The sequence below is a fragment of the Wasmannia auropunctata genome, unplaced genomic scaffold (genome assembly GCF_000956235.1).
Source record: "Wasmannia auropunctata unplaced genomic scaffold, wasmannia.A_1.0 LD336056.1, whole genome shotgun sequence".
NCBI lineage: Eukaryota > Metazoa > Arthropoda > Insecta > Hymenoptera > Formicidae > Wasmannia > Wasmannia auropunctata.
This window is the reverse complement of record NW_012026834.1, coordinates 564,738-588,457: the sequence shown is the minus strand read 5'-3', so window position 1 is coordinate 588,457 and position 23,720 is coordinate 564,738. Positions and strand designations below refer to the sequence as shown.

Here is a 23,720-nt window from a genome sequence, read left to right as displayed (position 1 = left end):
TGGGATGGGAGTGCGGGACGCGGTGGGATTTTTAAAGGCGCCGTGTGAAACGGCAACGCGCGCAGTCGGTTTCACGACGGGAACGGTGGCGGTCGCAGGCGTGTGTGCGTGTGTGTATGTGGTGTGCGCGCGCGGGCTCTCGTCTCTCTCTCTCTCCCTCCGCCCTTTCGCCCCTCTCCCGGCGAACAGCCCACGACACGGCCGACGTCGGACGTCACTCGTCTCGCTGCGATAGGAAGAGACAGTCAGTCAGTGGTGGTATTGCAGTACCTGGTCGCGTTCCGTCATGACGGAGGAGGCTCGCAAGGAGGTTCGCGTCTGGTGCGACGGGTGGTGAGTGACGCTCGTGAATCTCTTGGTCGCGCGTTAGAATAGGTATAATCGCGAGGAAGCGGCGTCGAGCCGCGCTTGAGCGGCGGCGTCGCCCGGCCGGCCGACGAGTCCGCGAGCACACGTGTCCGCCTATCGTCTCACGACGTGTCACGACGCGCGGGGTGCGGATTACGGTCGCATCCTCGCCGTTCGCGAGGCGTTCGTTAGGCGCGCGATATCAATCGATATTACTACACGGTCATACGTGTGTCCAACCCTCCGCTCCGCGGCCGGCGGCGCGAGGTGGACTCGCGAGGAAAGGCGAGTTCCCGAATTAGCGCGATTTTTATCGGTTAACTTTCACGCGACCGCAAACGACAGTTTTGTGCTTATTATGGGTTCCTATATTTAACATAGAAATATACACGTTATTCTTGTTTATGTCAAATTTACAATTAATAGAGGTTCATATCGTGAACAAAAGAGCTAGGAGAGGCAGAGAGGCACGTTCTCCACTTCTAGCGAAGTGGATCAGTCGAATGGGGAAATGTGCGTTGCCAGAGAAGATAGACGTAAGCGCGGATCTCTGTGTGTAAGAATGTATCACGACGAGCTGCGGTACCCCAGAGATTCTTGTAGCGTTTTCGGACGGGTTTGATCGCTCCGAGAGCGATTAATGACGTCACAGAGAGGGGGCGAGGGGAGCATGGGACGTTTATTAATCGCTCTCGGAGCGATCAAAGCAGTCCGAAAACGCTATAAGAATCTCTAGGGTATCCCGGCCTCGCGATACATTCTGACATTTAGATCCGTGCTTCTACACTCGTCTGTCTTCTCTGACGTTACTCCGAAATCGTGCCTTCCACGCTTCGCGCGTGATTGGCAATAAAGAATCGTCGCCGACGTCTCCAATAGCGGAGCCGGCTGCAGTTCTCGCTGTGCGACACGATTCGGAGCACCGCGCGTCCTCGTTCAGCGCGATAAAATAATGACGCACAAACAGGGCGAACCATGACAGACCGGTCTTCGTCGGTGCCGTCGAAATTCAAGGCATCCAAGCCCTTGTTCCGCGACCTCGAATTCCGCCGTTTTTTTCCGCCGTATAATAAGGTGTATTTGGGAGACAGATAAATCGTTTGTTAGGTGCTTCTATTATTCATGTCGTCGGCAGACAAGTCGTTTGAAACGACGCACGATTATCGCGATGGAGAACGATAGCTGGAAGCGCGTTTAAAACATTATCACGATTTTGTAAACGATTATTCGCGATCGTGCCCACGATTTGCCACAGTAATATTTCTTCTTACGGTGTCGCAAGACTCACGGAATGCGACATCGTAAGACATTTGACATAAGACCTTCGTTGTAGCTTGCTCAGTTTATTTGTATATTTTACGTATGTAAATCGAAATCAATATATCGTGTTGATAACGCAAAAATAAACTCATTTAAATTGTGTAGCTTCGAATATATCGGTTTTTAATTTCATTCCCTCGAATAATTTGGTACTAATTTTAATTTCAATAAGTCTTTCTGTCTCTTTCTCTCTTCAATTTTAAACACGTTCTTGTTTTAGCGACCTGAATTTAGTTTTCGACGTCTCTTTAAAACTTCGTCTACATCCATTTTTACTCGATTTAATATTAATTGTCGCGAACGCGACGAAAATTTATAGGCACAGATGCGTATATAAGTATAAATTAGTATGTTATCGTGTGATTTATAATTCACGTTATCGCGTCTCGCGCGATTGATATAATAATCAGCAAAGCTATTTTACATTCAAGGCCTGTACACTTGGTAGACACACGCTGGGAATCTTTAAATTATTTTATCACATCACATTCATTATTAATGTATCATCCACATTAAATGTGTTGCGGTAAAATCCGGTTTTTTTTTACTTTGCTTTGAGCGAAAAAATATCTTTTTTTTCAGTTGTTTACTGGAAAAAAACCAATTAATTTGCAGATTTTATTTACATATGAAACGTCGAGGCGCAAATGATCTATAGATTTATACAGATGTGCACGTGTCGATTTATTATTACTTATAATAAAAATAATCTCCTCTTTTGAGACAAACAATTTAGATAATATTTGCCTGTAAAAGTATTTTCCCAATTTTTCATATTATATTAAATCATGTTAAACAGTTCTTCTTTTAATAATTCTTTTGGTGACGCGAAATAATTTTATTGACATTTTTGTTTAATGATTATTCTCTCTTCATTAACACTCTTTATTAAAATTAATTACACTGATTGCAGTTATGACATGGTGCATTTTGGACACGCAAATTCTCTGAGGCAGGCGAAAGCTTTAGGCGATTATCTGGTGGTGGGTGTCCACAATGATGAAGAAATCACGAGACACAAGGGTCCTCCCGTCTTCACCGAGCAAGAAAGGTATACGTCTGTTGCTTCATTAGAAGGAAGTTATGTAAGCCATAATGATCGTCCGCGATTTCGATTGTCATTCCAGAGTTGGTTATTACGTGTTAATCAATTTTCAAATTACGTACCATTTATTTTCTTGAAACTCATAACGCTTAGATGGATATACGTGTTCTCCCGCTTTTTATACAACGCGCGTTTCTCTCTTATGCCTTGGAAAACGCGATTACATAAATAATGAATATTAGTGCTCCGATTCTAGCACATTGTAATATGCCTTAGTCGGAGTAATATGCCTTATTACGGAGAAAATGTTTACGCGAGTTCCATATTCGCATCGTCATTTGGACGTAAAATATTAATATATACCAAAGCCGTGATCATGTCATAGACCCGGCGCAGGGAGGTCTTACTAGGGCCTTGACATTTCCGGTCAATATCTACGTAGAAAGAAAACTGAGCGGTTAAAGAACGCAGTACACAACGTTGTACTGTAAAACAAGTACCTCGTCTTGTCGCGTTTACATAAGTTACTTTCTTCTGCGATAATTACAGATTACAATCGCGCAAGATTATACCGGATACGAGTATATATTAAAATTTTCCATTCTCCTTTCAAACTCTCATAACGAAATTTAAAATTGTTTTTGCAAAAGTTCTTATTGCAATGATAAGCGTACAATAAAATCAATAAAATAACACAATAATGATTACATATAAATATACTAATTACGAGTACTAACGAGCGGATTTTCTTTTTCTTAGGTACAAAATGGTGCGAGGCATTAAATGGGTAGACGAAGTAGTCGAGGCTGCGCCCTACGTGACTACATTAGAAACATTAGACAAATATAACTGTGATTTTTGTGTTCACGGCGATGATATCACAATGACGGCTGACGGCGTCGACACGTACCATTTAGTTAAGGCAGCTGGTCGCTACAGGTAGTTTTTCTAAAAACTAATTATTTTATTTAAATATTCTTTAAAAGATTATGTATAGTCTTTTACTAAGAAGGAGGGCTCGTGATTATTTTTTTCAGAGAAGTCCAGCGCACGGCCGGCGTCTCGACGACCGATCTCGTTGGACGTATGCTGTTGATGACACGACAGCACTTTCGACGGGGCGATAACGAGTACAGCGTTGACCGGGAGCCGAGCAAGAGCATGGGTCAGGATCGAACCGCCCGGAGTCCGTGGACCGGCTGCTCGCAATTCCTGCCGACCACGCAGAAAATCATACAGTTCAGCGACGGCAAGAGTCCACAGCCGGGCGATAAGATCGTGTACGTGGCGGGGGCGTTCGATCTCTTCCACGTGGGACACTTGGATTTCTTGGAGGTCGCCAAGAGGGAGGGGGACTACCTCATCGTCGGTCTGCACACCGATCCCGCCGTTAATCGATATAAATGCGGCAATCATCCTATCATGAATCTTCACGAACGAGTACTCAGTGTGTTAGCGTGTAAGGTGAGTCTTTTTTTTCGCGCCGAGATTTTTAATACATGTGTCTGTGTAGAGATAAATAATGGCGTGAAAAAATAGATTAGTATAAAATATATGTATACGCGCATGACACAAGTTTATTCAATGCATGAATTTAAGATACGCAATCTGCGTAGTTTCTAGAAGATTAGTGGCGCATATTTTCCAGCGAAAAAAAATCTGATAAATCACGCCACTCTGTTTGAGATAGCAGAAACGAGTAAATACATAAAGTTTTTACACAATATTACATACTTTTTTTCCTCTGTGTTCGCAGTATGTTAATGAGGTTGTAATCGGTGCGCCGTATGCAGTGACAAGAAATTTGATGGAACACTTTAATGTTTCTGTCGTGTGTCACGGACAAACGCCTATAATGCCTTGCGAGGACGGCTCGGATCCGTACGCGGAGCCCAAGAAGCAAAATAAATTTAAATTGTTAGATAGCGGTAACGATATGACAACGGAAAAAATTGTCGAAAGGATCATTCTTCACAGGTATGTTCCATCTTTACAGGCGTGTTATGCATGTATACCTTTCTTTGTCAGACTTTATGAGAACAATTTTTTGATACTTTAGTCTATAGAAGACTTCAAATGATAGTTTATACATTTATTACATAATTATACAAGTACGCAGTTTTTAGTTATGAAATTCTTGAGTAAATTAACAAATTGTCTCATAACGATCTCTTCAATTTGCTTAAATTAAAAACAAGACATGCAAAAATTTTTTATTTGACATTTTTGTGTTATTCACATTTATGATATAATTAAGTATATTATAATTATTTGAGAGAATGATACAGTAACTGGTTGCATTATACTATTTAGTGAACATGTTACTGCGATTTGATAACATATCATACTGGACTTTCGTCCTCGAGTCACTCTATGTATTTTTTTTTTATTTTTTTACGTAGACTTCTATGAAGCTGAAGCTATTTAATATGTTCCTCTATATTTTATTCCTATCCGTATCTATAATAAGATTGATATGGCAAAACATTTTTAATTAGGCCAAAAGATAAAAAAAAATATACGTATTAATTTTTCGTCTTCTGCTTTTTTATCCCCCTTTAGGCCGAGCGAGCTTTATACGGTTATTAAGAATTTCAACAAATGTTGACAGTTAAAATCTGGTTGTTTTGTATTCTTTATTCAATTATTGAGCAATCGTTGATGGGACAAATCTGGCAGTTCTGTATTTTCTATTCAATTTTGCAATAAACGCATATTTACTTACTTCTCATTATAATTTGTTGTCATTCATTCATTTACTGCTTCTGATGGGATATGTAATTTCGTTCATCTTGCAAAGTATTTTTCTTGAGTTCCATTTTGCCCCATTCTCTTATTTACCGCGACATATCGTAGCCTCTTTCCGGGTGATAACACATCCACATATCCCAACGACTGCGAGCATTCCTATCACGTGTTGATCTAGCGTCTAATTGCAGGTTGGAATACGAGGATAGAAATTTAAGGAAGGAGAAAAAAGAGCTTGCCGCTTACGAAGCCTTCATCAAGTCTAAGAACAATGACAGGATTGAATAATTGTTTCGTTTTATTTCCTTTCCGCGGACATTCGCAGTGTGTATGTGTGATGGTCAGATTTTATAAAGTCGATGTGTAAATACGATGTTACACCTATACTCAATTTATCGTTTCGAAATGCCTTACATAGTTGAAATGAATATTTATAATCAATCAAGTAATGTGCTAGTTAATATCGATTAGCGATGTGGAAATCCGCTAGTTTTACTTTGTTGCAATACACTATGGAGAATAATACACAACGATGAAGAATATGACATCAGGTGAACATATTATATATACAAGGTGTGCCAGGACTATCAGCATTCGTTCTATCTTTTTATCAATTCTAAATTCACATTTTTTTTAAATAAACAACTTTTTATTTAGGATTACAAATGGGCATTAATATTTTCTGATTATTCAGTGAATTTTTATAAAATTATTTATGGCGAACTAAATAAAATTTCAAAAAAATTTTATTAAATTTTTATAAAATGCGACAATTAAAATATAAGCATATGATTATTGTTATAATTGACATTACAATTAATTTAAACGTTCAAACTCTGTTGGTTACTAAATTGCGAAAAACGGAAGGCTGTGCCTAATTGTAAGCTTCATCCGATTTCTTCAATTAAAATAGCAATTACAAATATGACAATTGCAAAATTGATTTTAAGATATATTTATTGAGTTATTTTATGCTTTAAGACTATTAAATTTTAGTGGATTTTTTCAATAAAATAGATTTATTTCGAATTTATTTCTAGTCACAGGCCTGAAACGTAGATCTGGAACACCTTACATATATCTCGATATATCTCTAAAGACAAGAGTTGTCTTAAAAGGTATACCGCATATTACGAAGCCTTTGAATGTAGATATGCTTAGTAATTATATTGTTCTCTCACGCGATATGAACGTTGTGATGTCGTTGCTTGATTCAAATATCGAAAATAATCAGTTACTGTATAAGCAATTATGTGAGAAACGTAGGAACAAAGATCGAATATTTTTCAGGTCGAATTGTTGAATTTCGACTAATTTCACAACTACTCTCTTTCATCATGCGTCATCACTTTATTATTGTTTTTATTTTTTTCGCATTAAAATATTTTTCTATTTGTTTTTGATCGGAGTTTTTTTTAAGCAAATATTACGGATACAGTTCGAATTTTATCGAAAAATCGACATGTCCGGTCTTCATAGAAAAATTCTCGTTATGTAATATATAGGTGTATGTGTTTTTATATTTACGAAATATTTTAATCTGTTTAATTAGCGAGAATATAATTGAAAAACGCGAGTATGTAAACGTGAGTATTCCATGGTTCTTTAGTTCCGGGAATAACGAAATAATCGAGATTGGCAGGTAAATGGAGCTAGGCTCGTGATTCGGTCTAATTAATCGGAAGTTCCTAAGCATTTGCAAATGCCTATCGGATGTTTCTTAGCGATGCCGGGATACGCGCCGCGCGTTACAAGACGTCGCGATACTTACGACCGACGAACTTGGCGAGCTCGTATAAGACATCCGGCCGGGTAGTTAATTAAACTTTACGCGACAAGCATTGTTTCATCGAAGCGAATTACGACGCGTAATTTAAGCTGCTAGATTTTCTAATGGGAGATATTCTAGAGTATATCGTATGCCCAAAAATATCAACGGAGCCAAAGACGTTACGATGCACGTCGTAATAGACTGAAAATCGAGTTACCGTTTATCTACGAACTTTAATTGGTTGCGTCTGTGGGGAAATGAGAGGGAAATCGCGCGGCGTGTACGTGAACGTTTCGTACATGAAGATGTCTCGAGGATGTTTCAGATAAGCTACATCGTAGCTGCCTTCGTTAGATATTAAATCGCGAAAAACTGACGACAGTATCTATATTGAGTCTTTCGCCGAAGTAAGGATCGAGGTGGCCAACGAAGAATCTGAGACATCCTATATGACGCAAACAGGTTCTTCGACCTGATAACATAGTGGCGAATGGCATTGGCGCCGATAAACTTTTGTAGCGACAGTTGAACTAGATTACGCCGGAAAAAAAAGGGAGAAAAATTGTACAGTTTGTGTGATTTTCTATACGGAAAAGTCCAGACACCGAACAAAGATTGTAACACGCAGAAAGATTGTTTAACCTTTTATTTTATAATAAATAGTCATTGTACACGGTCACAATAGTCTACAATAGTCGTAAGTAATGTGTATACGCTTCTCAGTTACCTTCACGGATCGATTACCGTGTCCTCAGAATCACGCCTTACGCAATTACGCGATTAGTTTTGCGCTCTTTTTCTCTCTCTCTCTCTCTCTCTCTCTCTCACGATCATTATTATTATTAAATGTATAAAAACTTTAAACCTTTTTTTTTTTAGAGCGTTCTTAGAATAACTTCCGAGAGAGACGCGAAGTTGTTTAAAACACACGCAATACAGGCGCACATTGATTGCTCTAACAACTAAATGTAAATAATAATTTAGCGAACAAATTAACGTTAAATTTCCTCGCTAAAACTTCAGGTTTCTTCCTCCTAGTAAGTTCTCTTCCTTCGAAACTTTCGTCACATAGACTTCTTCCTCAAAATACCTTTCGTTTAACTGCGATTATATTATAATATATATATAGATCGCCTCGTAATAATATACGTATAAAACATCTCTGCGCTCTGTTAAAAGGGTATGCTGTAAAAATGCGAGCCGCGTTCGTGTTTATTTACAAAGTGAGATAAATTCGTGCAACCACCCCAAATGTCCCGTTCGAGAGTTCCTTCGCATTCGGCGAGGTCCTTATTATCCTATTGCACGAGCAGATCCGCTCGCTTGATTCAGGTCACGTGATAGCATTGCACGTTTGAGAGACTCATTCGTATAGTGAGATTACTTTTCGTATTTGAGCAATGTCGACAGATATTCGCGTGAAACTTTTTGACAGAAATTGCATGATTTGCACAAATTGCATGAATATTTGGAGAAACGGTGCTTTAACTAATAAACAAATGAAGTTCTTTGAGACGCGAAAAAGACGATTAAGATAAACGACTCAATTTTTAGCAATTTTTTCCTTACTCGTTTGACTGCTTGGTGATTGACTCGACCAAGCAGCTAAATGATAGATCATTAACAATCATAATACATGCAACAGAGCAGAAATTATTCTTCTTAAAGCCTAAAGCTTCTTTTTTTACTAGAGTCAAAAAGTGTAAAATTGGGCTGCAAGAAAAAGAGAGGCTCTATATATGTACTTGTGTTTATGTAGAAGAATTGAAAAGTGCTTCCTCACGATCATCATCGTGTAAATCTATTATATTTATATTGCCAGACGAAGCAGACAACGTTTTATTTCCAACTTTAGGGACAAATTCTTTTCACGAATTCCCAATTTATTTTCACTCGGACGTTCGTCATGAAATTGATTTTATTCTACACAGAAAGCACAGTCTGCCACCAGACGTTCCTCGTCACGGGAGGACTTTTTACCTCCACGGTGGGCGACGTCGCGCGTTCGCTTGTCCGAACGTTTAATTCAGAGCTCGCACAGTCGGAATCGCTCCTCGACAAAGTTGCAACGCGACTATATCGTATCGTATCTCGTATCGTATCGGCGACGGCAATGAAAACGTCAAGATACACCCGAAGTGGGACAAGTATCTCGCGTCTTTCGAAGCAGGCCGGGAAGGGGGGGGGGAGGTCGAGTGGCTCGTAAACGTGACATTGCCCTCCTTCTGTAAATAAACATTCTAGCCTCGAAGTAACGTTATATTAATTATACGATAAGATATCGTAAACGATGTAATGTAACACACTTTGTAAGGAGCATTTCGACGCGAGTGATTTATATATGTATCTCTCTCAATCAGCGCGTCGCTCTACTGCACGGTCGAGCGACCGGTGTAGCTGGGCGTGGTGTCACAATATTTCCTGGTGCGGTCCCTGACCAGCTCGTCGATAGACTTGTTCTGCTGGACCGTCGTGGACAGGTTGTGAAGACGTGATGCTAGGTAGCACATGATAAAGGCCGACAGCACCAGTAGGGCACCCAGTCCCGTCGCCACGTAGAGAAAATTCCCGCAACTACCTTCGAGACCGGCCGCCACCTTGTCGTACAGATCTACGATAATGAGACGGATCTTAATTAATTAGAATTATAGCGAGATAGCGTTATGTGTCCTCGCCATATTTAGATCGCGAATGTAGATCAAGAGTCGGCTATTTTCGCGTAGAAGAGAAATAATTACTTAAATATTTTAGGCTTTGCTGGCTAAGGCTCGGTTCCACAAATGTGTAAAGATTAACTTTAATCTCGGTTCAGCTTACTGTTTATTTCTTTCTAAAATTCTTAGAAAAATATAAAGCGAATTGAATTTCAGTTAAATCGAGTTAACCGTGAATTGTGAAACCGCGGCGCGGTCCTAAAAAACAAGACCCGCGAGGATATTATGTTATATACATAAAAAAAGAAAATAGATTTCTATAAATTTCTTATTCACAAAATTTAAAATATAATTTATTATTATATTTTAAATTTCGCGTAACAATTAATAATTTATATAATTACGCAGCCTGTACGAAAAGCGATCTTCTGCCGATCCCTGATCAAGGCGCCGGATTAATATCGATGCGTTCGCTGCACAGAATTCCAGTTACGCTAATCTCTCTATCTCCATGAATCTTGTCGCAGAGCCCCGCGCGAGAGTTGATTAGAAAGATTAATCTCGATTACACGAAGACCAGGAAGATTTAAGTTCTCTATATGATTAACGCATCAAGAAATGCGAAGCGAGCTTACCATCCGGCATCATCACTGTATATTCAATGTTCTCTTTGAACTTCGTGTACGGCGTGGAGTCGTTGTACCGCTTGATTAAACGCTCGACCTTCGGAAGGAATTCGCCTAATATCTCCACGTTCGCCTCGACGGCTCTCTTCCTCCTCTTCCCGTGTCCCGATGGCTCGAAGAGATCGAGGCAGAAGTCCTGTGAAAATATAAGAGGCTAGCAGGACAGACGAGACAGCAAGAAGAATCGGATGATTTTTGTGTGTCACATCTAATTAGAGAGTTTCCGATATGTCACTGTAATAACTAACGCAAAAAGTTTCGATTATAATTAGTGTAATGTAGGCAACGTGAGGTGGATGTAGGTCGAGGCATATAGAGATTGAAATGATAGATTGAGATGCACGCTGCCGACACAGATAATGCCTGGATAATTTATCTCTCTTCAATCGACTTCTTGGCCGATCACGAGACGATTCGTATAAGATTCATATAAAATACTCGATTTTTTTTCATACTTCAGATGAATTCTTGCACGACAGGTATCGTCGATTATGTCTTTGACGTTGAATGCCACGCTACATCCGCTGTGATAACGGATTTTTGTATACACGTCATACACACCACATTCCGAAAGCATCGCGTTTTCTTTCTGTCATAAATTTTATCTACGTGACATATATGACGGTGCGTTTAATGCATTGGAATGTTGAATTCGCCCCAATGATTTCATTTCTAACACATAATACGCAGACACGCATGCAGTACGGAGTAAGTTAGCGGCTTTGCCATGCAGCAAAATTCTTCGACTAATGCTCTTATAAAAAAAAACATTCTGTTGAGTATTATGTACTTGTCCAGCATTTCATTCAAATAAAAATGAAAAATTCTAATTTTGTGCTTTGTCAGAATACTAGATAACGAAATACTATAGATAAAAACCAAGAAGTAACTGGGTCGACAAAATGGTGTCAGCCTATGTTGTTGCTGATATAATAAAAATTAACCGTGCTTAAAAAATTATGCGAAACTTTTTTGTAAATTTTTGTCTACTTTTCATAGAGGCGTCTCAGAATTAGCGCGAAATGAATAGACAATCAGATTCAAACTTGTTATAAGTCTAACAGTAAGCTGTACACGGAAAGAACGATTTTGTTGAAAGGTCTAAAAATTTTGCTAAAAACAGATCTGAAAATAATTTTTTGTTGAATCATCAAAATAATTTGTTGGAATGTTAAAACTATTAAGCATTGCTATAAAACATTTTGATATTTTAGCAATCATTGATTTGACTTTTGCAAAAAATTATTTTGATTATTAAACAAAAATTATTTTCAAATCTGGATTCAACAAAATTGTTCTTTCCATGTATACGTATGAATCTTTTCATAAATAATGATGATCATACAAGATATCCAACAAAGCATTAATATAAATTATTCCGGTTTTTATAAATATTATACCAGGTTTTTTTATAGATACTTTCCGTTTAGCAATACAAATCGACACAAGCATCATTCTGGTTTTTGTTTTCAATAGAAACAACAAAGATAGAATGACGCTTGTGTCAACTTAATTGTCTCGCTAAATGGAATGCACACTTATAATTCTGAGAAACCACGAGAGATCCCGCGACATGCTCGATGAAAATCGTTATCACCTACCGGTTGACAGTCCTGCGGCTCCATGCACGCCTTTATCTGCGAGTGGATCCAGAGGGTCGAGCGCTCCCTCATCGAGCTCAGCAGGAAGGCCTCGAAATCGAGGAAGACCTCGTTCTTGCGCTCGCGGTACCTCGCCGGCTGATGCGGAATGATCGATGCGAAATCGCGATTCCTGCAGCCGTCCTTGACGAGCACAACGCTTCCGGGGGCGTGGGGCTGATCCGGGTCGGGGCTGACCGTCACCTCCAGCAGCTTGATGTAGCCCCAGGCGCTGTCCGGGCTGATGCGGGCGCGCAGCTGCAGCTTTGTACCAATCGGCACCGCCTGATCGACCGTCTGCGAATTATCGGACACGTTGCCGGTCGCCTCGCGATAAAGGGCCACCTCGTACTCGAGCCGGCCCGGCGTCTCCTCCACCACCCCGGACACCCTGGCGCCGTGCGGACTGAAACGATTAACCCTTTAAAGCAGACGCGCGTCGTCGCTTCAGCACGTTGCATTCTCTCTTGCTCCTTGTATCAGCTATCATTAATTTTATACAAATATTTTTTTTGCCAATGATTTCTCTCATTTATGTATAAATTAACAATATGTATCATTATACTTTTTTATATTATTTTTCTCAACGTTCCAAATGATTGATTTACATGTACGATGTATTTATCTTCACTTTCGTCGCGGAAAGATGTATGTATACAGGTATATTCCTAATTCTTTGTTGCGAAAATACCGCGATTATTCGTATAGCGATCCGAGCAAACATTAAAAGAACAATTGTACACTCGAGATCGCTCCTTTTGATGAATGTTACTTGAACATCATCTATTATGAAGTATGATAATTAAATAAGCGGATAACCGTTTCCTCGAGGCAGGAACTCGCGTTGCAGAAATGCCGCTCCTCCGGCGGACGCGAAACGCGAGCGCGGCGTGGCGTGGCGGAAATAATGCTCGTCCATTACCAGCGAGATTTCGCGAGGAGATATCGCGTATGTATATATACGCGGAATGCGTGTGACTTACAAAGTGCCGGCGAAACCGGCAGCCTTGTGCCGCAGCAGCGTCGGCTCGGGCGGCCGGCACATCAGTATCAGCTCCTGGTCGGCCAGCATCACCACGCCGGGAAAGGCGGGGAACCACACTCGCAGATGGATGAAGCCCTGGCGATAACAACAGATCATCGCATATTTTTCATCAGATTAATTAATAACAATGATCCTTTTGCGAGTTGTACGTACACGGTAAAAACGTTTCCCACGGAATTTTTGCAAGGACGTCCCGCAAGACGCGTCGTGGTGGAAATATGGAGCGTTTGCGGCAACGAAGCGCGGAATTAGGCGAACAGTACAGTTAAACCTTGTTGGTACAATATATATATATATACGTATCAACTAGCGGGCTACACCGAGCGCGTCGTTAAGCTATATCTCCACTCGAAATATTATAACGGCACCCGATGCGCCCGATACGATCCGATTGGACGCACAAAGCGTTTCATTGGTATATCTCTGTGCGATAGCAGCTCGCGCGGCTCCTGAGAGGGAATCAATTGCGAATTAGAATTGCTATCGCGCGGATCGATCGCGAGATCCGGCAAAGGCTGTTGTTCCGTTTGTGCAACGTCAGATACGAGCCCCGCAGGAACGGGACGCGATCGACGCGCGCGTCATCGTCGGGGGACGACTCCCCATCTCTTTTCCCCCCCCCCTCCCCTTCCCTCCCATAAATCCCCCGTAATCGCGTTCCGCGTAACTCGCTCGATCGCTCGCTCGATGACTCACGTTTCTCTTGAGGATGCCGCATCGGGAGAAGTCAGTCACCTTCAGGAAGTAGTTATCCTCCTGCGGATCGTTCGGGTCCGGCCTGATCTGGCAGTGAATGTCAGCGAGCGGATTCGCCGACCTGTCGTCCGCGAAGAGCGGCGCGCCTCTGAAGCCGACCGGCCTTTTGATCTTCGCTGTCAGGAGATCGGCCGCCGATCCCGCGCCGCTGCACTGAATGTCCGAGACCTCGTAATCCTGGGCAACGGCTGCGGCGACCTGTAAAACGGCGGGCGAACGATGAGATTCACCGCGAGGCGAGAGTCGAGACCGCGGGCGGCGCCGCGACAGATTTCAGGGCTCGCGCGGGAGTGATTTGCGCTTCCTCTTATCCCCCGCGGCCGTGTTTCTTTGGTACCCATTCGGTCGCCACTCTCTTCTTGAAATTGTCGCGCGCGATTGCCGTGTCGATTCCTGAAACGACGCCGAGGTAGCGTTTAACATTTCTCAGCACTTCCCGCCGCGACGGGAAGGTGAGAAGGGAAAATATTTTTTTGAATTCTGAGAATTTATACTTTATTCGGTCCACTTTGCGCTCCGGGGGGCTGCTCCGTGCGTCGCACCGCGCCTTTGTGCGCGACCGTCTTCAACGATCGGTCGTATAATTGGGAAGGGAAATTTGTGCGAACGACGTGCACGTAGAACGAACGCTCCACATTGCATTTTAATCGAATAAAACTGTTTTAACGCTTTAGCGCATGTTCGCGTTGAGACAATACGTGAATTCGTCGTTGCGCACGCCCGTTTGACCTGAAAACCACGTTTTAGAAGCGCGCCGGTGTGCTGCGAATAGTTAGTTACCTACGCTTGATGACGCTAAAACGATGTTACAGAAGATAGTCTAGAGTAAATAGTACCGTATGGTAAGTACAGAGCGGAGAGAGAGAGAGAGAAAGAGAGCGATAACGTATACGCGTAACGCGTTCGGCTCGTAAACAGAATCGCGAATTACGGAATGAATTCGCATAAATAGCGGCTAAAACCTAACAACCGTATTGTTCCATAACTGTTATACAGCCAACATTCTTTTTTTTTTTCACGGCAATTTACCGCCGTTCAGTCGCGCTCGCGGCATCGCTATAGCGGATCGTGCATTATTTTCAATTTTAACCAGATTTACTTTCTACTTAGAGGAAACTCAGTTGGCCTGGTTTACCAAAATTGCATAAACGTTTTAATCGATTTGAATTTCTTATTCCACGAGGGCGGCGCGGATATGGGGTCAGGAGTAACACAGGATGCTAAACGCGGCGTATGAAACGTTCAGAGCGAATTGCTTATTTTTAAATCCAAAACAAGAGGATTTTTAGTACAGTAACATAAAAATAAATATATCGAAATAGCAATTGTTTTTAAATTGTAAATAATTGAAAGACCTCTTTTTTTGAAGTGTGCCAAAAGATGATAAAACTTTAATCTGTATATTTGTCTGTGGTGAAACTATACATATATACTTGCCTGTGGTGCCCATATTTGTTCTGTTATTAATTATCTGTAATTAATTTCCAACAATATTACAAATTATAGTATTAAAATTTAGAAATATATATTTATGAGTTTTAATATTTTATAACATTAAAATAATTAAATTGCAATTCTGTAAGAACATATAAATGATACAAATTCTATGAGAATTCTCGCGGGTTTAGATTTATATTTAATTAAGATATATGCTTTTAATACAATTGCGAATCACGTTATGAGAAATGCTCAAGACCCATTACAGTTTGTCTTCTAGCTAGCTACTTGAAATAACTACAACTACTTATATACAATGCTAGCTACTTAAAAATAACTGCAACTACTTATATACAACGTGGACAATTATCGATTTTATCGTTGGTGTACAATGTCGCATTTATTCAAGAGTTTCAATTATTTCACTTAAATTCCGGCCCGCGCACCAACGAACGAGCAATACGAGAATGTGCGAATAATTATTTCCCTTTAATCGCCTCTTTATTGGTACTTTATATGTATTGCGCGAACTGCCTTGGCCGTTTTGCCTTGCATAAGGTACGAAATATACAATGGCTGGTGTACGTTTATTATACTTCCGGGGGAGGGGGGGGGGAGAAGAGGGGCCTCCTCGCGAAGTACGCGATACAATAAAAGCGATTAAGCGTCCAATTAATCTACGTTACGATACCGGGGACGTCCGCCTTTCGTCTGGCGACGCTCGCATTAATTATCGCCGTGAAAAGGACCTGCTCGGTGACTCCGGGAGACGACCTCGGGTGCCGGCGACATTTACAACACCATTACGTTACCATTGGTAAGGAACAAGGTGACCAGCACGCGACCAGAACCGAGAACCCACTTCGATACGGTTAACGGTGTAAGGAAACGCTCTGGTGGCCGCCTAAGATATTCGTTATGTGCACCATACACATTATATATTACATGAGCGCCTGCCGTACATTGCCCGTGCATGCTCATCGCACGGGTCACGGTAGGCCGTATTTTTTCGAGATCGCTCGCGCGCAATCATACCGTATCGTGGATGTCAGATCGGTCCGCAAGCGCATCCGCATTTACCACGTAGGCACGCTCGGCCGCGATCGGTGCCTGACGCGTACGAATCGAAAGGATTGCGAAGCGAAAGGTCGCCGCGACAAATTACTGACGACGCGAACTGGTGCGTGTATTACTGCTTAAGCGTGATTAGCGTGAATTATTGATTATTGATTAAGTATTATTGATAAAGCGTGAAATTGTCCTTCTCGTCTTATAGAACTCCACAAAAATATGGATTACGAATCGATTTATGTATTGATACATATTAATTATTGGAGCTATCTCTAAACGCTTGTATCTCTTACTTATTGAAATATCTGCTTAGAAAGTAAATTTAAATTTTAAATTTAATAGTAGACAAGAAAGGTTTTTATATTACTAAATCTATAGAATAGTCAGATTCATAAATTCATGGTTGCATAGGCAGGTAGGACAAATCTTTAAATTCGTAGATACGTCGACGGCTCAAGCCATAGATTGCTAGGTTCACCGCTACATCCGCAAATCCACAAGATCTAGACAAGTGCAAATTGCTTCACACATCACTAAACCCACGAATTGTTAGTATCTTTGAAGCTACAATTTATTGGAATCGCAAGTTCATGAATGTCTTGATTAAAAGGTCTCTAAATTTTTATCTTTCTAAAATCGTGTATTTAATGGCAATAAAATTTATCTTTATTTATCAGCTTATAAAGTAGTGATTTATATTATGTATAAAATGATTATCCAACTATTTGCGATCCAAGAATTTTTTATATTTCCAAGAATTGCAATTCCGCAATTCTTAATATTCTTTCGTGCATTGTTTCAAGATATCTGCTTGATATCTTGAATTTCAAGTGAAATTTCACATGTGTAATTATTCAGCTTTATATAGCTGAGTAGTCGTAATCTCTAATTTAAACGTGACTGTTAGATTGTCTACAGAGCTTAAGTGTCTCTATTCTGAGTATATTCTAATATACTTAGCTTTTAAGATATAACGATTATAAATCCAGGTCTAATAATAGCTTCTTAATAATTTATTCATTCTCATCTTACCGCATCTCACACAGTATACAACGAATATTACCATAAGTTATATTATAAATATTATCATAAGTATTGCATCGATTAATTCCTCCCTCATAGTTAATTTTTCTATAAGATTATTAAAATCCTTATTATATCCTATCAATTAACGGATTATGTGCTGTTTCGCATTTCACGGCTTTTATCGCATTCGAAGCGTTTAATAAAGCTCTATTACATATGTTAATAAAATTAAAACTACCGGAATAAATGATAATTCGGTGCAGATGCTTTGCGACGTGCTCATTTCGTTTGAGGTAACGTTTCTCTAAAACTGAAAAACATCTTTGATTTAAAATTCACTAAAGACGAAACGTAACGTGCGAATTAGGTGAGCTGTTGAAAATAGCATTTCTTTTTTTCTGTTTTTTTTTTTTTTGAAAGATCTATGGTAAAAAAAGAAATATGCATAAGAGCAGCTGTGGAAAAGGAATCAGAGTGATTAATCCTTACTTTTCAATTTAATTCTAACTTTGGGGAATCAATTACAGACTTTAAATCCTCGTCAAGAATACACTTTAATGAAAGATAGTGGATATTTTGTGAAAATATAAAAAATTCACAAACTTTTTATAAATTAAACCTTCCTTTCAGAATTTATATAACACGATTTTAGATATATTTAAAATTTTAAATAAAGATTCTCTCTTCTAAAAACTGATTTTGAAGTTAAAATCCGCAAACTTGTTTTAATTAATTCATAAACCTAGTTTAATTTGAGCAAAATAGAGTTTAATTAATTTAATTAAAATTCCTTGTATTTCAATGTTGCTTTTCAATCTCTTTCGTCGCTATGGCGATTACCTTCGTACCGGGGAAAATAAATGACGATGGTACATTTAATTCATTTGGTAAATCTATTAAATGAACTCTCGGAAATGCGGGAGTAGAAATCTAAATAAAGCGATCGGGAGACGATTGTCGACCGTTAATATTCGGAAACTTCTCAACGCAGTCAATACCCTTAATGGTTTTCGACGACTCGCTCGATCGAAATATTTACGTGTCGACTGTGTCGAACGTCCGGTTGCGTGCGCGCGCGCGCGAGCGTATTATGTCTTTCAACGAACGATTTTCATCGAGACACGCTATTTTCCCGATAAACTTCGGTCCCAAATTGATAGGAGTCGCACGATTCCTCGTTCGTACTATTATGCGTGTTGCGATTACGTCGGTGTAATAGCTCGAGAAATTTGCAAGGCGAGAGGTGGAAGACTGATTTCAAATCAAGCTGAGAGCCGAATGATTAATAGTGACAAATGAAAATGCGAATTTACCCGAATTTTTGCATATTAACGCTTCTCCCGCGGTCTATTTTCTTGATATTTTTGTTTTCTCCTGGGATTCTATAAAATTTTACAGCACTTATAATTAATGCAAATAGGTCGGACATATATTTTAGCATCTCTTCCTTATTACATAAGAATTATCAGATATAAGAAAATTAAGAAGAACTCATAAAGAAACAGTAGTAAAAACATAAATATACAGTATCATGTATTATATACGTATTATATAGATATATTTTACTGAAATTTGTATTTTATTGTAAAAATACTCTTTAGCAATATTTTCAGATTCTTTATATTCAAATCAAGAGACTGCCATAAAAAATCCATAAAAATTCCGTCGAAATTAAGACTTCTGGAACAAATTGGATTGTACATGCCCACGACAATTTGTTTTGAAGTAACGCGATTAATAAAGCGACATGTGCACACGCAATCGGAATTTTATTTTTCATCGAGAAGCGAGCAAATGTAACGGGAAAGGATAGAATATAGCTCGAAATCTGCCACGCGAGACGAAGCGGCTACGATTGGCCAGGCAGGACCGGACAGTCCCCCCGGTCTTTTATTTCGGTCTCATTCGAGGAGAACCGCAAACTCTTCTCTTTATGCCTTCATAAATCCCGTTTTTTTTTAATGCCACTTTAGCACCGCGGCTCGTTCATCCGCGGCATCGGTGTCGCCGGTTTACAATTATACAGTTAAATCTTTCGACGCGCGGGACGCGCGAAACTATCCGCCGAATAAACTACCGAGCCTGGCGGCCTGGAATTTGGGGAGATAAGAGCGTACGTTAATTGAAGGATGTAAAACGGGAGACATGAACGTGTCACCGTATCAAAGAACTTTATAGCAGCCAAAGAGACGCGAGAAGGAGTAAGAGAGAAATAAAGAAGACGTAATCTTGTAGAAATGAGATAAAATTGTCGGGAAGTAACTGTATTTAAAGATAATAAAATTGTTACGTATTGAACGGCTTACTGCGAGATAAATCACTTTTCGGAGCGGAACCCAGCTATAAAAGTCCGATTTTTATTTGAAAAATAAATAGGATAAGAAGAGGGAGGAAGGAGGGGGGGGGGCAATGTAGGGCTTTTCTTCATAATGCATGAGTTAGCATATTTTGATATTAATTACAGAATTAGTGTAAAAAATTTGCAAATACCGTTTCTTCGGAGATCCTTTTCTGATTAAAGAATTAGATCATGAGAAATTAAATCATAAAATGTTAGTTTTATTGATGAAGATTATATTGTAGTGAAAATAAGTATAAAAATAATTGTCTTCATACTGTCTCTCCAGAAGGATGGAGTAGCGTTCAGAAACGATATGTTTTATTGACATTTACACATTTTTAGCACGTATAATTAACTCATCGGATATTCAGTCGTCGCGCAAACGTTATATCATCGAATACGACATCTTCGCGTCGCCAGACGCGATTGCACGCATAATTAGAATTTTAATCGCCTATAAACGGATTAATTTCAGCTCTAATTTAAACTTTAAATCGAACGTATTTCTAATTAAATTTCAGTTAAAACTTCGCGACGGGGAATTGTTTTCGGTAACGCGCGGACGCGTGCACGCGGCGGATCGACGACGCGGGGATAAATAAACGTCCGTGCGATATATTTCAACGGATCCATTGTAAAAATTTTTTTTGTCGCGTCGCCCCACCCGCGCGGCGGTACGCACTGTTACCGCGATGTTGCATGGTAATGTGCAGGTATATTGGAAAGAATGACCGCGCGATATACGTATTGTACATGAACCGTTTTACACGAAGGAGAATTATGACAATATACATAATCCCCTCGATACTTTCCCCGCGTACGTGTGTGTGTGTGTGTGTGTGTGTGCGCGTGTGTTAAAGTATTCCGACATATCGCGTTTCACGGCGAAATTAGTTGCCGCGCACCCATTCGCGCGGGGGAGATGTCCGACACAATTCAATTATTTCGTCATTTGGGGAAGCCATTAATATTTCAAATGTATCAAACGTACATCGGCCGACCGGTCACGCGACTCGCTTTAAATTGCCCGTTATCGCATTTCGTCGCCTCGAGAACGTCATGTATTAATGGGGTGCACTTTTAATTATCCTCAGCGAAACCGCGTACTTCCATTTGCGTACGCGCTTTCTTTTTCTCTCTCTCTCTCTCCCTCTGTCGCGCGGGGGTTTGGGGAGATTAAAGTGGATCGACGCGAGGAGAGCGCGTCGACGGCGCATTATTTTCGACGCGGCATGATTTAATGGCGTAATATAGAAATACATCGAACGCGCCCGGGGTTTTTTTTTCGCAAAATAGAGCACCGCGAGAGGGATCGTTTCGTTCTGCGCGCGTCCCAGTTAAAATGAAAATCGATCATTTCTTTAGCACAAAATATCTTCGAGGCCGCGCGCGCGGTGGCCTCTTTCGCTAACGGAAATTAATTGAGATTGTCATTATCGGCAAATATTTCGCGATCGTATAGCGGGTGCGGCGCGTGAAGAAAAAAGAAGAACCGACGTCGAGTTCGACGGTGGGGTAAATAAATAGGGAAAATGAGTCGGGGAGTTGTAATTAAATGTCGCGAGACGAAAGAGACGAGATGAAACTGATAACTAATGGCATGGTCTCCCTTTTCTTCTGGCTATATATATCGATAACGTCGAGTTCTGTCGACAGAAACCGCAGCTCTCCTCGTTCTCGCGATCGTGAACTGAATTTTACGCGATATTTCCAAGTGCCTCTCCTTTTATGTTAAAAGATTGCGTGTCGCGGTTGACAGGAGTCAATAGAAGAGATCAACGGCAGTATCCTTCGATAGAACCGACATTTTCTAAACATCGCGTTAGATTCATTGCGTGACAAACTGTCATCACGCGATGTCAAACAAGCCCCTGGCGCCGCGCGACAAACATAAGTCACCGAGAGTTGGATGATATGGAAAATCTAGCGGTCGTCCATCATCCGCGATCGACCTGATTTATCCGCAAGAGCCGTCCAAAAACCGTCCCTCATGTCGATAAAGATTTCAGGGCGTGCTTTAACATTAAAGTCTGACGAAGGCGCGAGACAAGTAAGAAAATCCCCTACTGGCAATCTAAATTTGATTGGGTATCGAAATTTTATGTTATATTTAATAAAAAATTGAGGAGTTCAGCGCTTCAGTTTAAGCTAAGCAACTTGTTTAAGAGAGCGTGGGGAAAAAGCTAATTTTAAATTGATGAAAATTAGATGATTTACCTTAAAACTTGAGAGCTAAAACTTAGATTTACTTTCGCAAATTTCTAAAAACATAAAAAAACAAAATTTGCACCCTGAGTCCTTCGTGTACCTCATAACGGATTTATGTAAAGGCAGAAGCGGAACGGTGCAAATCAAATAACGAGTAACTCGCTACTTCAAAAGAAGCCTGCGAAGCTCCAATATTACGGATGTACACTTTCAAGTACTTACATTAAATAAATAGATAAATAGATAAGTTTTAATACATTATAATATATTATATAACTTTATGTATATAAAATATATATAACTGTTATTAAAGTTGTGTAATACTTATTCTCATTGTTACTTGAAACAATCTAGCAATAATACAAAATCATATGTTAAATACAGAATTTTTATTAATTTAAAATATTGTACTAACATTGAATTATTACTAGATTATTTTAAATATTAATGAGAACAAATATTACACAACTTTAGTCGAATTTTTTTATTGCTACTTTATTTTACAATATAGAGCTCATTAAAACAATGCAAATGTTAAAATCAACAAAATTTAATTTAGGGCTGGTCGAGAACTGGTCGTTTCATTTTTTTCAGTAAAATGTCTAATTGTATAAGCTTATCTGATTTAAGTTTTTAAATTTCCTTTTCTCGGCGATATAAAGAGAGAGAGAGAGAGAGAGAGAGAGAGAGAGAGAGAGAGAGAGAGAGAGAGAGAGAGAGAGAGAGAGAGGAAATCTCAGAGCTACATAACCGGCGTTAACAATCTTTTACTTCCATCTCAGATGAAGATACTCGCGACATTAACCCCGCGCCGGTCACCGGCAGACAGACTCACCGTGCAAAATCCGGCGATCAGTACTCTCCACATGATCTCGCCGAGCTATACCTGTCCCTTTCCCACGTCGTCGTGGCACTTCCCCTCGCGTTAACTCGAGAAATGTTTACCAGACACTCGAGACACTCTTTTCGCACCGGAGGGGACGCGCCGCCGGTAGAGGGATGCAATTTTGACGAAGATCCTCGACGGACTGAAGGCGTGCATCGAGCCGGGGCACGCGGAGGACTCCTTTCCCCCGGTACGTCCATCAACCGGGCGCACCGTCGTCATCGTCCGCGGCCGAGAAGGGGCCGCGGCGTTGGCAGAAAACCGGGGAATCGCAGGAGAACCACCACCGCCGCCGCCGCGCCGCGGCCGCACCGGCCCGTCCGGAGTACTGTTAATGCATGCTCAGTGCCTCCGCTAACAACCATCCTCGCTTCGTGCCGCTCGCGCGCTCGTCCCAGCGACGGCCTCGAACGAACGCTCGCGTCCTGCACTGTCTGTCGGGCCCCCACAGGTCCGAGGATCTGTGACCCGAGAGTGACCAGACGTCCTAGTTTCCGAGGACACTGCAATCGGGCCCCTTCAAGTCGCGCACGCGACCGTCCTAATCTCGCTCGATCTCGCTCGGGGTGTTCTTTAACGCTCGATCTTTGATTTTCCACGTTCTATTTCCCTTTAGACTCGATCCAGCTTCATCTTCCACTATTTGCATTCAGAAATTTTACTGGTCGCTCGCTCTTCCAATGTGAATTTTATTTATTTGAGATAATAAACAGGCGCCATCGATGCGAATAGATTTGA

General features: G+C 40.6%; 2 protein-coding genes across 4 annotated transcripts; one reads left to right on the top strand and one right to left on the bottom strand.

The window, feature by feature from the left end:
• Positions 1-63: 63 nt before the first annotated feature.
• LOC105450751 (ethanolamine-phosphate cytidylyltransferase) lies at positions 64-6,123 on the top strand. 3 transcript variants are annotated; one of them, XM_011690742.1, is made up of 6 exons: positions 64-333; positions 2,582-2,719; positions 3,473-3,652; positions 3,751-4,177; positions 4,470-4,690; positions 5,653-6,123. In XM_011690742.1, exons 1-6 carry the CDS (start codon positions 287-289, stop codon positions 5,747-5,749), a joined length of 1,110 nt encoding a protein of 369 aa, XP_011689044.1. In that variant the 5' UTR covers positions 64-286; the 3' UTR covers positions 5,750-6,123. The 3 variants fall into 3 exon arrangements, with proteins under 3 accessions (XP_011689044.1, XP_011689046.1, XP_011689045.1); XM_011690744.1 differs by having other exon boundaries at positions 5,640-5,724; XM_011690743.1 differs by lacking the exon at positions 5,653-6,123 and adding an exon at positions 5,276-5,450.
• A 3,217-nt stretch (positions 6,124-9,340) lies between these two features.
• LOC105450750 lies at positions 9,341-22,964 on the bottom strand. The gene is made up of 6 exons (XM_011690741.1): positions 22,932-22,964; positions 13,954-14,211; positions 13,196-13,332; positions 12,174-12,618; positions 10,522-10,708; positions 9,341-9,843 (listed from the first exon to the last, which is right to left on the bottom strand). Exons 1-6 carry the CDS (start codon positions 22,962-22,964, stop codon positions 9,602-9,604), a joined length of 1,302 nt encoding a protein of 433 aa, XP_011689043.1. The 3' UTR covers positions 9,341-9,601.
• Positions 22,965-23,720: the final 756 nt, after the last annotated feature.